General features: G+C 44.7%; 1 protein-coding gene across 2 annotated transcripts in view; it reads left to right on the forward strand.

Moving 5' to 3' along the window:
* LOC134993818 (beta-arrestin-1) overlaps positions 1 to 16,760 on the forward strand; it is a 206,567-nt gene that overhangs the window by 175,024 nt on the left and 14,783 nt on the right. The window contains exons 12-13 of one of the 2 annotated variants that reach the window (XM_063950905.1): positions 4,531 to 4,614; positions 6,903 to 6,926. In XM_063950905.1, the coding sequence (XP_063806975.1) occupies positions 4,531 to 4,614; positions 6,903 to 6,926 (108 nt within the window). The remainder of the gene's footprint in view (positions 1 to 4,530; positions 4,615 to 6,902; positions 6,927 to 16,760) is intronic. The other variant, XM_063950906.1, reaches the window with a different exon arrangement.

A 16,760-nucleotide genomic window follows, 5' to 3' on the forward strand; every position in this document is an offset into this window, starting at 1 on the left:
ATGTGTCTGTGCTGTATTACGTTACACCTGCTCCCTGTGCTGCGTTCCTGTGTATATAATGTGTTTGTGCTGTATTACGTTACACCTGCTCCCTGTGCTGCGTTCCTGTGTATATAATGTGTTTGTGCTGTATTACGTTACTCCTGCTCCCTGTGCTGCGTTCCTGTGTATATAATGTGTTTGTGCTGTATTACGTTACTCCTGCTCCCTGTGCTGCGTTCCTGTGTATATAATGTGTTTGTGCTGTATTACGTTACACCTGCTCCCTGTGCTGCGTTCCTGTGTATATAATGTGTCTGTGCTGTATTACGTTACTCCTGCTCCCTGTGCTGCGTTCCTGTGTATATAATGTGTCTGTGCTGTATTACGTTACACCTGCTCCCTGTGCTGCGTTCCTGTGTATATGTGTTTGTGCTGTATTACGTTACACCTGCTCCCTGTGCTGCGTTCCTGTGTATATAATGTGTTTGTGCTGTATTACGTTACACCTGCTCCCTGTGCTGCGTTCCTGTGTATATAATGTGTTTGTGCTGTATTACGTTACTCCTGCTCCCTGTGCTGCGTTCCTGTGTATATAATGTGTTTGTGCTGTATTACGTTACACCTGCTCCCTGTGCTGCGTTCCTGTGTATATAATGTGTTTGTGCTGTATTACGTTACTCCTGCTCCCTGTGCTGCGTTCTTGTGTATATAATGTGTTTGTGCTGTATTACGTTACACCTGCTCCCTGTGCCGCGTTCCTGTGTATATAATGTGTCTGTGCTGTATTACGTTACTCCTGCTCCCTGTGCTGCGTTCCTGTGTATATAATGTGTTTGTGCTGTATTACGTTACTCCTGCTCCCTGTGCTGCATTCCTGTGTATATAATGTGTCTGTGCTGTATTACGTTACACCTGCTCCCTGTGCTGCGTTCCTGTGTATATAATGTGTTTGTGCTGTATTACGTTACACCTGCTCCCTGTGCTGCGTTCCTGTGTATATAATGTGTCTGTGCTGTATTACGTTACACCTGCTCCCTGTGCTGCGTTCCTGTGTATATAATGTGTTTGTGCTGTATTACGTTACACCTGCTCCCTGTGCTGCGTTCCTGTGTATATAATGTGTCTGTGCTGTATTACGTTACTCCTGCTCCCTGTGCTGCGTTCCTGTGTATATAATGTGTTTGTGCTGTATTACGTTACACCTGCTCCCTGTGCTGCTTTCCTGTGTATATAATGTGTTTGTGCTGTATTACGTTACACCTGCTCCCTGTGCTGCGTTCCTGTGTATATAATGTGTCTGTGCTGTATTACGTTACTTTTGCTCCCTGTGCTGCGTTCCTGTGTATATAATGTGTCTGTGCTGTATTACGTTACTCCTGCTCCCTGTGCTGCGTTCCTGTGTATATAATGTGTTTGTGCTGTATTACGTTACACCTGCTCCCTGTGCTGCGTTCCTGTGTATATAATGTGTTTGTGCTGTATTACGTTACACCTGCTCCCTGTGCTGCGTTCCTGTGTATATAATGTGTTTGTGCTGTATTACGTTACACCTGCTCCCTGTGCTGCGTTCCTGTGTATATAATGTGTCTGTGCTGTATTACGTTACTCCTGCTCCCTGTGCTGCGTTCCTGTGTATATAATGTGTCTGTGCTGTATTACGTTACTCCTGCTCCCTGTGCTGCGTTCCTGTGTATATAATGTGTTTGTGCTGTATTACGTTACACCTGCTCCCTGTGCTGCGTTCCTGTGTATATAATGTGTCTGTGCTGTATTACGTTACACCTGCTCCCTGTGCTGCGTTCCTGTGTATATAATGTGTTTGTGCTGTATTACGTTACTCCTGCTCCCTGTGCTGCGTTCCTGTGTATATAATGTGTCTGTGCTGTATTACGTTACTCCTGCTCCCTGTGCTGCGTTCCTGTGTATATAATGTGTCTGTGCTGTATTACGTTACACCTGCTCCCTGTGCTGCATTCCTGTGTATATAATGAGTTTGTGCTGTATTACGTTACTCCTGCTCCCTGTGCTGCGTTCCTGTGTATATATTGTGTCTGTGCTGTATTACGTTACTCCTGCTCCCTGTGCTGCGTTCCTGTGTATATAATGTGTCTGTGCTGTATTACGTTACTCCTGCTCCCTGTGCTGCGTTCCTGTGTATATAATGTGTCTGTGCTGTATTACGTTACACCTGCTCCCTGTGCTGCATTCCTGTGTATATAATGTGTTTGTGCTGTATTACGTTACTCCTGCTCCCTGTGCTGCGTTCCTGTGTATATAATGTGTTGTGCTGTATTACGTTACTCCTGCTCCCTGTGCTGCTTTCCTGTGTATATAATGTGTTTGTGCTGTATTACGTTACACCTGCTCCCTGTGCTGCGTTCCTGTGTATATAATGTGTCTGTGCTGTATTACGTTACACCTGCTCCCTGTGCTGCGTTCCTGTGTATATAATGTGTTTGTGCTGTATTACGTTACTCCTGCTCCCTGTGCTGCGTTCCTGTGTATATAATGTGTTTGTGCTGTATTACGTTACTCCTGCTCCCTGTGCTGCGTTCCTGTGTATATAATGTGTTTGTGCTGTATTACGTTACACCTGCTCCCTGTGCTGCGTTCCTGTGTATATAATGTGTTTGTGCTGTATTATGTTACTCCTGCTCCCTGTGCTGCGTTCCTGTGTATATAATGTGTTTGTGCTGTATTACGTTACACCTGCTCCCTGTGCTGCGTTCCTGTGTATATAATGTGTTTGTGCTGTATTACGTTACTCCTGCTCCCTGTGCTGCGTTCCTGTGTATATGTGTTTGTGCTGTATTACGTTACTCCTGCTCCCTGTGCTGTGTTCCTGTGTATATAATGTGTCTGTGCTGTATTACGTTACACCTGCTCCCTGTGCTGCGTTCCTGTGTATATAATGTGTTTGTGCTGTATTACGTTACACCTGCTCCCTGTGCTGCGTTAATGTGTATATAATGTGTTTGTGCTGTATTACGTTACACCTGCTCCCTGTGCTGCGTTCCTGTGTATATAATGTGTTTGTGCTGTATTACGTTACACCTGCTCCCTGTGCTGCGTTCCTGTGTATATAATGTGTTTGTGCTGTATTACGTTACTCCTGCTCCCTGTGCTGCGTTCCTGTGTATATAATGTGTTTGTGCTGTATTACGTTACTCCTGCTCCCTGTGCTGCGTTCCTGTGTATATAATGTGTCTGTGCTGTATTACGTTACTCCTGCTCCCTGTGCTGCGTTCCTGTGTATATAATGTGTTTGTGCTGTATTACGTTACACCTGCTCCCTGTGCTGCGTTCCTGTGTATATAATGTGTCTGTGCTGTATTACGTTACTCCTGCTCCCTGTGCTGCGTTCCTGTGTATATAATGTGTCTGTGCTGTATTACGTTACTCCTGCTCCCTGTGCTGCGTTCCTGTGTATATAATGTGTTTGTGCTGTATTACGTTACTCCTGCTCCCTGTGCTGCGTTCCTGTGTATATAATGTGTTTGTGCTGTATTACGTTACTCCTGCTCCCTGTGCTGCGTTCCTGTGTATATAATGTGTTTGTGCTGTATTACGTTACTCCTGCTCCCTGTGCTGCGTTCCTGTGTATATAATGTGTTTGTGCTGTATTACGTTACTCCTGCTCCCTGTGCTGCGTTCCTGTGTATATAATGTGTTTGTGCTGTATTACGTTACACCTGCTCCCTGTGCTGCGTTCCTGTGTATATAATGTGTCTGTGCTGTATTACGTTACTCCTGCTCCCTGTGCTGCGTTCTTGTGTATATAATGTGTTTGTGCTGTATTACGTTACACCTGCTCCCTGTGCTGCGTTCCTGTGTATATAATGTGTTTGTGCTGTATTACGTTACTCCTGCTCCCTGTGCTGCGTTCCTGTGTATATAATGTGTTTGTGCTGTATTACGTTACACCGGCTCCCTGTGCTGCGTTCCTGTGTATATAATGTGTTTGTGCTGTATTACGTTACTCCTGCTCCCTGTGCTGCGTTCCTGTGTATATAATGTGTCTGTGCTGTATTACGTTACTCCTGCTCCCTGTGCTGCGTTCCTGTGTATATAATGTGTTTGTGCTGTATTACGTTACTCCTGCTCCCTGTGCTGCGTTCCTGTGTATATAATGTGTTTGTGCTGTATTACGTTACTCCTGCTCCCTGTGCTGCGTTCCTGTGTATATAATGTGTTTGTGCTGTATTACGTTACTCCTGCTCCCTGTGCTGCGTTCCTGTGTATATAATGTGTTTGTGCTGTATTACGTTACACCTGCTCCCTGTGCTGCGTTCCTGTGTATATAATGTGTTTGTGCTGTATTACGTTACTCCTGCTCCCTGTGCTGCGTTCCTGTGTATATAATGTGTCTGTGCTGTATTACGTTACTCCTGCTCCCTGTGCTGCGTTCTGACATCAGTATAATGTGATATTTGTGCCACATCTTTGGGTGCAGATAGTATATATCAGTGAGAGATGTCGGCTTGTTGCTGACAGCAATGCTGTCCATCCTGCTGGCTGCCGCTCACTCTCTCTCTCTGTTATCTCCAGGCTGAGAGACGGCGCCAACAAGGAGATCCTGGGAATCATCGTCTCGTATAAAGTGAAAGTAAAGCTGGTGGTGTCTCGGGGAGGGTAAGTCACCTCCTGTACTGTCTCTGTCACCACTGCTGTGAGAGGACCTCAGCCGCTAGCTGAGGGCCCCAGGTCAGGGCACGCTGGGGTTTGTAGTTCCACCGCCGCTGGAGAGCTACAAGTCTATTTCTGATCTATGCTGTATAAGGTACATGGTCAGTGGCTACAGCGTTAATATTCCTCACGCAAAGGCCTGTTACCTACCTCCAATATACCTCTTCTTGTACCTCAGAATCAGAATCAGCTTTATTGGCCAGGTGTACTCACGTACACTAGGAATTCTTTGTGGTACAATGCATCGCCAAGCAGCAACATGAAGGAGGAAAAACATAGCATACATTACAAACATTACACATATGAGTTCATACTGCACATATGCAACTGTACAGTAGACATATTATACATTTAAGACTAAAAACTAAGGCTGCTTGGCAGAGCAGCACCGAGGCAGCCATCCGCGGAGCCAACTAGAACTCACATAATGCACATAATACAGAAGATTTAAGCATTACATCAAAAGATAAACCACACAGACAAAGACACAGAAGGAATAATGCTTGATTGGTGGAGGCATTTTGGGCAATAACCTCCAGGGGTTGTGTATTCCACCATCACAAGGCACCAGGTGCGGCAGCCATCTTAGGCGCACTGCGTAGGATTACCCAGGGTGGAATAGTCCACCCCTAGAAGAGAACACAAAATGGGGAGATTGCAGAGTCCTTAAGTTCAGAGTAGGGTTCCAATAAAAACATCAGGTCCACGCATTTTTCATCCCATCCACAAGCGCCCCAGATAAGGCAGCCATGTTGGGCGCACTACAAAGGTTACACAGTGGGAGATGAGCCATACAGGGGCCAAATGCATGTATGGGAGAACTGACACGAGTGTAGGAGTATGCTATACCCTGCATGGAAAGATCCAAATGAAGCACACCCTGCCCATGGAGGAACCATCCGAGGCAGCCATGTGGGGCGCACTGCATAGGTTACTGCTGGCAGGGTGTGCAACCAATGGAGGTACACATCACGGGAATAGTACCTCTGCTTAAGTCTGCCAGAGCATGCTGCTACTTGTAGTTCCACAGCAGCTGTAGAGTTTCGGGCCGCCGTCCCCTGCTCCGGTATAGCGGTTAAGTCATTTTATTCTGTTTGCAAAACATCACATTTTGTTCCTCTCATAATTGCTGGACGCTGTGTTCCGAGTCTTTATTCGATATAATACTTCCACTTTACTTACGTACAAAATATTAGCCGTTATCAAACTTCCAAACAGTAACGGCCGCACCAGGCTCTGAGGGGTATATGGCCCGTATACGTCCGTCACTTCATATACCTGAGCTTAGTGAATTCTCATTCTTAATAGAAACCTATGGGGGCTGCATTTGCGATCGAGAACGGGGGACTGCAGCCGACATCGTAGATATACTTACATTCAAGGGATCAGCCAATTAGAAGCGGCTAATTCCAGCGACCGCCATCATTTTCCCTGCCGCTCAGGCACCTGCATATGAAACGGCTACTGACCGACGTATTATTATCATTATTATCTATTATTTATGTGGTGCCACAAGGGTTCCGTCGCGCCGCACCCAGGGGATATACCATAACACACGTGTAACATTACATAAGTACAGACTGATACAGATATAAGTATACATAATGACGCACCACAAATTTCAGAATTATGTAGAGAAAAGCAAAGGACGGAGGGCCCTGCGCGGGAGAGCTTGCATCCTAGTGTGTGCATATCCACGTGGGCCTTCCTCAGTTCTCACCCTTGGTGTACTTGGCCTACATTTGACCCCCGAGTTGCAACTTTTAAAACGTGATCAGGCGCAGGTGTCAGACGCAGGGATTTCTATTTCCGTAAACTGTTGAAATATTACTAATATTACTGCTCCTTCTGTACTCAGAATGTAAATGTCATTATTAAAGCTGTATAAAGATTTAGGGTCTGATTCCGAGTCGCACAAAATCCTGTCCCCGTAGTTGGGTTAACTTAATACATGCAAATGCGCATGTGCAAAAAATTTGGAAAACCCAAAATGGCGCGTGTACGTTACCCTGAGTGGTAGCACAAAGAGGGGTCAGACGGAATCAGAAATGTGCTGCGCGGGCTTCTGCGTGCGACTCATAATCAGGCCCGCACTGTAGAATGCTGACTCTATAGGGACTGATGTACCCGGCTCCTGCGTGATGTCAGTATGGCGGGAAGCTGGGGTAAGCAATGTACTGATTGCATGCGCTTTCCTCCCGACTAATTATGTCATCTACTTTGACCAACGCCAGCCTCCTGGGAGACCTTGCGTCCAGGTAATACCGAACCCATTGCAAGCCGCATCCATTTGCATCTGTCTGGTCCCACGCGGGTCTGTCCTCCATGGAAGCGTATCACCGTTCAGTGTCCATTCAGTGCTCGGCCCGGTGTCTTGCGCCAGTGGGCCCGTTGCCGGGGGCTCTGTGCATGTATCAGGCATCTGTCCATCCCTCTATCGCTCCCATTTCCTCATGTCGCCGATCTCTGGTCCCGCCAGACACAGCGGCTGCACTTTCTCACCGATTGGTTTCATTGGATGTAAAGTAACTAATAACTAATACCTGTACTGTAGTGTGAGACTGTAGTGTAGCGCTGCCGCCATCCGTATAGTGTATTCATTCTATCCGCGTTCTGCTCAGCTCCGAGGCGTCAAGGGTAAAGTATGTATTTCAAGTGTCAGTAAATTTACAGAGAATCAGTCGTACGCTGATGCGTCCGTAGCGTCTTTTGCTGTAATCGCGCCTACGACTATATCCTAATACCAGTACTGGCCCTTCCCCTGCGGTTCAAGCCTGCGACTGACTGTGCACAGACTGTTATGCCCAGCACTATACACAGCGTACTGCGGCATGCTGTAGTTTAAGTACAGCACACAGCGACATGCCGACGCATAAGTAGAGCGCACAGCGGCATGCCGTCGCATAAGTAGAGCGCACAGCGGCATGCCATTGCATAAGTAGAGCGCACAGCGGCATGCCGTAGCATAAGTACAACGCGCAGCGGCATGCTGTAGTATAAGTACAGCGCACAGCTATATCCCTATACCTCCAATCTACTGTACCTCCTATATCCCTATACCTCATCTATACTGTACCTCCTATATCCCTGTATCTCCTATATCCCTATACCTTCTATCTACTGTACCTCCTATATACACCTGTATCTCCTATATACTGTACCTCCTATATCCCTATACCTCCTATTTCACTACAGCTCCTATATCCCTATACTTCTTATTACTTCTATATCCCTATACCTCCTATTTTCCTATAGCTCCTATATCCTTATACCTCCTATATACCTATATCACCTATATACCGTACCTCCTATATCCCTATAGCTTCTATAATCCTATAGATCATATATCCCTATACCTCCTATATCTCTAAATCTCCTATACCTCTTATTCCTCCTATATCCCTATACCTCTTATATCCCTATACCTCCTATAGCTCCTATATCCCTATCCCTCCTATATCCCTATACCTCCTATATCCCTATACCTCCTCTATCCCTATACCTCCTATATCCCTATACCTCCTATTCCTCCTATATCCCTATACCTTCTCTATCCCTATACCTCCTATATCCCTATACCTCCTATTCCTCCTATATCCCTATACCTCCTATTCCTCCTATATCCCTATTCCTTCTATATCCCTATACCTCCTATATCCCTATACCTCCTGTTCCGCCTATATCCCTATACCTCCTATATCCCTATACCTCCTATATCCCTATACCTCCTATTCCTCCTATATTCCTATACCTCCTATATCCCTATACCTCCTATATCCCTATACCTTCTATTCCTCCTATATCCCTATACCTCTTATATCCCTATACCTCCTATAGCTCCTATATCCCTATCCCTCCTATATCCCTATACCTCCTATATCCCTATCCCTCCTATATCCCTATACCTCCTCTATCCCTATACCTCCTATATCCCTATACCTCCTATTCCTCCTATATCCCTATTCCTTCTATATCCCTATACCTCCTATATCCATATACCTCCTATTCCTCCTATATCCCTATACCTCATATACCTCCTATATCCCTATTCCTCCTATATCTCTATACCTTCTATATCCCTATACCTCCTATATCCCTATACCTCCTATTCCTCCTATATCCCTATACCTCCTATATCTCTACTAGTGATGTGCACCGGAAATTTTCCGCGGCCGTGTTTTGGATTCGGATGCGTTTTGGCAAAACCTCACCGAAATTTTTTTGTTGGATTCGGGTGTATTTTGGAATCGGGAGTTTTTTTTCAAAAAACCCTCAAAAACAGCTTAAATCATAGAATTTGGGGGTAATTTTGATCCCATAGTATTATTAACCTCAATAACCATAATTTTCACTCATTTCCAGTCTATTCTGAACACCTCACACCTCACAATATTATTTTTAGTCCTAAAATTTGCACCGAGGTCGCTGGATGGCTAAGCTAAGCGACCCAAGTGGCCGACACAAACAGCTGGCCCATCTAGGAGTGGCACTGCAGTGTCAGACAGGATGGCCCTTCAAAAAAAAAAAATTGTCCCCAAACAGCACATGATGCAAAGAAAAAAAGAGGCGCAATGAGGTAGCTGTGTGAGTAAGATAAGCGACCCTAGTGGCCGACACAAACAGCTGGCCCATCTAGGAGTGGCACTGCAGTGTCAGACAGGATGGCCCTTCAAAAAAAAAAAATTGTCCCCAAACAGCACATGATGCAAAGAAAAAAAGAGGCGCAATGAGGTAGCTGTGTGAGTAAGATAAGCGACCCTAGTGGCCGACACAAACACCTGGCCCATCTAGGAGTGGCACTGCAGTGTCAGGCAGGATGGCCCTTCAAAAAAAAAAAATTGTCCCCAAACAGCACATGATGCAAAGAAAAAAAGAGGCGCAATGAGGTAGCTGTGTGAGTAAGATAAGCGACCCTAGTGGCCGACACAAACACCGGGCCCATCTAGGAGTGGCACTGCAGTGTCACGCAGGATGGCCCTTCAAAAAAACCCTCCCCAAACAGCACATGACGCAAAGAAAAAAAGGCGCACCACAGGTATAGAATGTAGATGGATAGTATACTTAATGACGACACAGAGGTAGGTACAGCAGTGGCCTTCCGTATCGTACTGTTATATATAGTATACTGGTGGTCACTGTGTCAGCAAACTGCAAAACTAAAATGCACCACAGGTATAGAATGTAGATGGATAGTATACTTAAAGGATGACGAGTGACGACACAGAGGTAGGTACAGCAGTGGCCTACCGTACTGCTATATATAGTATACTGGTGAACACTGTCAGCAAACTGCAAAACTAAAATGCACCACAGGTATATTATTATTATTATTATCCTTTATTTATATGGCGCCACAAGGGTTCCGCAGCGCCCAATTACAGAGTACATAAACAAATAATCAAACATTAAAACAGCAACTTACAGTTGACGACAATATAGGACAAGTACAGGGTAAATAAACATAGTTACATCAGCAGATGACACTGGAATAAGTATCAGGTGACAGAAGACTGCTGGATTTGATGCAGTTGAAGATTATTAAAGTAAGAAAGGATAAGCACATGAGGGAAGAGGGCCCTGCTCGTGAGAGCTTACATTCTAAGAGGGGAGGGGTAGACAGACATGGGTGACACAGATGGGGTACATAGAGAGCGTGGAACAGAGGTTTAGGATGAGATTTGGCTGGGTTTGGTGAAGAAGTGGGTCTTGAGAGCCCGTTTGAAGTTTTGTAGAGAGGTGGAGAGTCTGAGGGGGAGAGGTAGGGAATTCCAAAGAAGTGGTGCAGCACGTAAAAAATCTTGGAGGTAGGAGTGGGAGGAAGTAATCCGTAGGCAGGAGAGTCGGCGTGCGTTAGCAGAGCGAAGAGGACGGGTGGGAGTGTAAAGGGAGATAAGGTCAGAGATGTAGATGGGAGAGGAGTGGGTGAGGGCTTTGTAGGTGAGTGTGAGAAGCTTGAAATGGATTCTGAAAGGGAAGGGGAGCCAGAGGAGGGCTTGTAAGAGAGGAGAGGTAGACTGCGTTTGGTGAGGAAGATGAGCCGGGCAGCAGCATTGAGGATAGATTGGAGTGGAGAGAGGTATTTGTCAGGAATGCCAGTCAGGAGGAGATTACAGAAGTCCAGTCTGGAGATGACCAGTGAGTGGATGAGGGTCTTAGTAGCATCCTGGGTCAGAAAGGGTCTGATCCTGAAGATATTTCGGAGATGGAAACGGCAGGTTTGTGAGAGGTGCTGAATGTGTGGTGTGAAAGAGATGGAGGAGTCAGGATTACTCCAAGGCAGCGCACTTGGGGGCTAGAGGAGACAGTAGTGCCATCAATGGATAATGAGAGTGTAGGAGGTGAGGTTATGCAGGAGGGAGGGAAGATGATCAGCTCGGTCTTAGACATGTTGGGTGTAAGAAAGCGCTGGGACATCCAGGAAGAGATAGCAGATAGACAGTTGGAGATACGAGTGAGGAGAGCAGGGGAGAGGTCTGGAGAGGAAAGATAGATTTGGGTGTCATCAGCATAGAGATGATATTGGAAACCAAAAGAACTGATGAGCTTACCTAGTGAGGACGTATAGAGAGAGAAGAGTATAGAATGTAGATGGATAGTATACTTAATGGATGACGACACAGAGGTAGGTACAGCAGTGGACTCTGCACTGTACTCCTCCTATATAATATTAATTATACTGGTGGTCCCCAGTCCCCACAATAAAGCACCACACTGAGCACAGATATGGAGTGTTTTTCAGGCAGACAATGTATACTGGTGGTCACTGTCAGCAAAACTCTGCACTGTACTCCTCCTAACAGCTGCTCCCCAATCCTCCCCACAATTAAGCAATAAACAACCAATCAACTGTCTTCTACAATAAACGGAGAGGACGCCAGCCACGTCCTCTCCCTATCATCTTCAATGCACGAGTGAAAATGGCGGCGACGCGCGGCTGCTTATATAGATTCCGAATCTCGCGAGAATCCGACAGCGGGATGATGACGTTCGGGCGCGCTCGGGTTAGCCGAGCAAGGCGGGAAGGTTCTAACCTGCCTCGGACCCGTGTAAACAAGGTGAAGTTCGTGGGGGTTCGGTTTCCGAGAAACCGAACCCGCTCATTACTAATCTCTACACCTCCTATATCCCTGTACCTCCTATATCCCTATACCTCCTCTTCCTCCTATATCCCTATACCTCCTATATCCCTATTCCTCCTATATCCCTATACCTCCTATATCTCTATACCTCCTATATCCCTATACCTCCTATTCCTCCTATATCCCTATTCCTCCTATATCTCTATACCTCCTATATCCCTATACCTCCTATATCCCTGTTCCTCCATATATCCCTATACCTCCTATATCCCTATACCTCCTATATCTCTATACCTCCTATATCCCTATACCTCCTATATCCCTATACCTCCTATATCTCTATACCTCCTATATCCCTATACCTCCTATATCCCTATTCCTCCATATATCCCTATACCTCCTATATCCCTATACCTCCTATATCTCTATACCTCCTATATCCCTATACCTCCTATTCCTCCTATATCCCTATACCTCCTATATCCCTATACCTCCTATATCCCTATTCCTCCATATATCCCTATACCTCCTATATCCCTATACCTCCTATATCTCTATACCTCCTATATCCCTATACCTCCTATTCCTCCTATATCCCTATACCTCCTATATCCCTATACCTCCTATATCCCTATTCCTCCATATATCCCTATACCTCCTATATCCCTATTCCTCCATATATCCCTATACCTCCTATATCCCTATACCTCCTATATCCCTATTCCTCCTATATCCCTATACCTCCTATATCTCTATACCTCCTATATCCCTATACCTCCTATTCCTCCTATATCCCTATACCTCATATCCCTATACCTCCTATATCCCTATTCCTCCTATATCCCTATACCTCCTATATCTCTATACCTCCTATATCCCTATACCTCCTATATCCCTATTCCTCCTATATCCCTATACCTCCTATATCCCTATACCTCCTCTTCCTCCTATATCCCTATACCTCCTATATCCCTATTCCTCCTATATCCCTATACCTCCTATATCCCTATACCTCCTCTTCCTCCTATATCCCTATACCTCCTATATCCCTATTCCTCCTATATCCCTATACCTCCTATATCTCTATACCTCCTATATCCCTATACCTCCTATTCCTCCTATATCCCTATACCTCCTATATCCCTATTCCTCCATATATCCCTATACCTCCTATATCCCTATACCTCCTATATCCCTATTCCTCCTATATCACTACACCTCCTATATCCCTATACCTCCTATTCCTCCTATATCCCTATACCTCCTATATCCCTATTCCTCCATATACCCCTATACCTCCTATATCCCTATTCCTCCTATATCCCTATACCTCCTATATCTCTATACCTCCTATATCCCTATACCTCCTATATCCCTATTCCTCCATATATCCCTATACCTCCTATATCCCTATACCTCCTATATCCCTATTCCTCCTATATCCCTATACCTCCTATATCTCTATACCTCCTATATCCCTATACCTCCTATATCCCTATTCCTCCATATATCCCTATACCTCCTATATCCCTATACCTCCTATATCCCTATTCCTTCTATATCCCTATTCCTCCTATATCCCTATACCTCCTATATCCCTATTCCTCCTATATCCCTATACCTCCTATATCCCTATACCTCCCATTCCTCCTATATCTTTATACCTCCTATATCTCTATACCTCCTATATCCCTATTCCTCCTATATCCCTATACCTCCTATATCTCTATACCTCCTATATCCCTATTCCTCCTATATCCCTATTCCTCCTATATCCCTATACCTCCTATTCCTCCTATATCCCTATACCTCATATACCTCCTATACCTCCTATATCCCTATTCCTCCTATATCTCTATACCTCCTATATCCCTATACCTCCTATATCCCGATACCTCCTGTTCCTCCTATATCCCTATACCTCCTATATCCATATGCCTCCTATATCCCTATACCTCCTATTCCTCCTATATCCCTATACCTCCTATATCCCTATAACTCCTATATCCCTATACCTACTATATCCCTATAACTCCTATTCCTCCTATATCCCTATTCCTCCTATATCCATATACCTTCTATATCTATATACCTCCTATATCCCTATACCTCCTATTCCTCCTATATCCCTATTCCTCCTATATCCCTATACCTCCTATATCCCTATACCTCCTATATCCCTATACCTCCTATTCCTCCTATATCCCCATACCTCCTATATCCCTATTCCTCCTATATCCCTATACCTCATATATCCCTATTCCTCCTATATCCCTATACCTCCTATATCCCTATACCTCCTATATCCCTATTCCTCCTATATCCCTATACCTCCTATATCCCTATTCCTCCTATATCCATATACCTCCTATATCCCTATTCCTCCTATATCCCTATACCTCCTATATCTATATACCTCCTATATCCCTATACCTCCTATTCCTCCTATATCCCTATTCCTCCTATATCCCTATTCCTCCTATATCCCTATACCTCCTATATCCCTATTCCTCCTATATCCCTATACGTCCTATATACCTATACCTCCTTTTCCTCCTATATCTCCTATATCCCTATACCTCCTATATCCCTATTCCTCCTATATCCCTATACCTCCTATATCCCTATTCCTCCTATATCCCTATACCTCCTATATCCCTATTCCTCCTATATCCCTAAACCTCCTATATCTCTATACCTCCTATATCCCTATACCTCCTATTCCTCCTATATCCCTATACCTCCTATATCCCTATACCTCCTATTCCTCCTATATCCCCATACCTCCTATATCCCTATTCCTCCTATATCCCTATACCTCCTATATCCCTATTCCTCCTATATCCATATACCTCCTATATCCCTATTCCTCCTATATCCCTATACCTCCTATATCTATATACCTCCTATATCCCTATACCTCCTATTCCTCCTATATCCCCATACCTCCTATATCTCTATACCTCCTATATCCCTGTACCTCCTATATCCCTATTCCTCCTATATCCCTATACCTCCTATATCCCTATACCTCCTATATCCCTGTACCTCCTATATCCCTATTCCTTCTATATCCCTATACCTCCTATATCCCTATACCTCCTATATCTCTATACCTCCTATATCCCTGTACCTCCTATATCCCCATACCTCCTATATCCCTATTCCTCCTATATCCCTATTCCTCCTATATCCCTATACCTCCTATATCCCTATTCCTCCTATATCCCTATACCTCCTATATCCCTATTCCTCCTATATCCCTATACCTCCTATATCCCTATTCCTCCTATATCCCTATACCTCCTATTCCTCCTATATCCCTATACCTCCTATATCCCTATTCCTCCATATATCCCTATACCTCCTATATCCCTATACCTCCTATTCCTCCTATATCCCTCTACCTCCTATATCCCTATTCCTCCTATATCCCTATACCTCCTATATCCCTATACCTCCTATATCTCTATACCTCCTATATCCCTGTACCTTCTATATCCCTGTACCTCCTACTCCTGCTATATCCCTGTACCTCCTATATCCCTGTACCTCCTATATCCCAATTCCTCCTATATCCCTATACCTCCTATATCCCTGTACCTCCTATATCCCTGTACCTCCTATATCCCTATTCCTCCATATATCCCTATACCTCCTATATCCCCTATAAGAGACTGCATTACTGTGTGTTTCTCAGACCCCATTAGATCACTGTCCTCACAATGTGGGAGGAGCTTCCGTTGTCTGTAATGTAGCGAGGTGGTAACTGTATCACACAGCTGTGGGCAGAGTTACACTGAACAGTGTATTTTATATGGGAACATTTTCTACTTTGGGGTTTAGTGGCCTTATCAATGAACTATATTCCCATGATGGCTCTCCTGGGTTCTGGCGTTCTGCTGCTAATGTTTACAGGATGTAATGAAGTGTCTGTGTTACCCTGACATGTGTACTTTATTATAGTGCTTCATACTGTGATAGCGTGTTATAATAAGCCAGGTATACAGAATATCAGTGCGAGCAGAGCGTGGTCTCTCCATCAGTAACTGACAATAGTAATATGAATACTGCAGCCCAAAATGATTAGTGAATAGACAGGTATGCACAAACAGGACGTAAGTAGCCTTGTGAGCTTGCAATCTAGCCTTGGATAGACAGGCAATAGCTGTGTGTTGCCTTCCCCCTCTCCTTGCATGGTGATGTAATGTTGGCATTGCATGTTCTCTTCATGCTCCCCTTACCGTGTAACATGGTGCGAGAATGTATTCATGGATTCTCGCGTAATATACATTGTTATGTAACTGAGACAGCGCTGCAGCCTGTACCCCCTCCTCCCCCCGCACGTGGTCTCTATAACCTGCATCCATCACTGCATACCATCGTCCTATAATAACTGACTGACATATATGTGGTTATGTATTACTGTCCATTCTGCATGATCCAGGTGGCCCAATGGCCAGGTACTACGCACTGTATACCCACGTGGAGGGTTATACACACTGGCAGGTTACAGAGAGGCCAGCTGCTGTTTGTTATACTGTAATCTGTTATAGGAAAGCTGGAAGCACACACGTTATATTGTTCTGTGATTGGGACAGCACTATGGAATCACTGGTCCCCTGACGTACTTATTACACTTATATATCAGAGTAATTCAAAAGTTTCAGATATTGATGTAGAATACGAGGAAAGGCTTGCTAGGCTAGGCATGTTTACACTGGAAAAAGGGAGATTAAGAGGGGACATGATTAACATTTATAAATCTATAAGGGGTCAATACACAGAGCTAGCAGGGGATTTGTTTTGGTAAGATCATCACAAAGGACACGCGGACACCCGCCTAGGTTAGAGGAGAAGAGATTTAGCACTCTGAGACGGAAGGGTTTCTTCACAGTAAGGACAATACGATTTTGGAATTCCCTGCCTGAGAGAGTAGTGATGGCAGACTGGGTCATTACTTTTAAGAATGGGCTAGATAAGTACCTAACGGATAAGGATATACAGGGTTAT

This window comes from Pseudophryne corroboree, chromosome 2, assembly GCF_028390025.1.
Source record: "Pseudophryne corroboree isolate aPseCor3 chromosome 2, aPseCor3.hap2, whole genome shotgun sequence".
Classification (NCBI taxonomy): Eukaryota; Metazoa; Chordata; class Amphibia; order Anura; family Myobatrachidae; genus Pseudophryne; species Pseudophryne corroboree.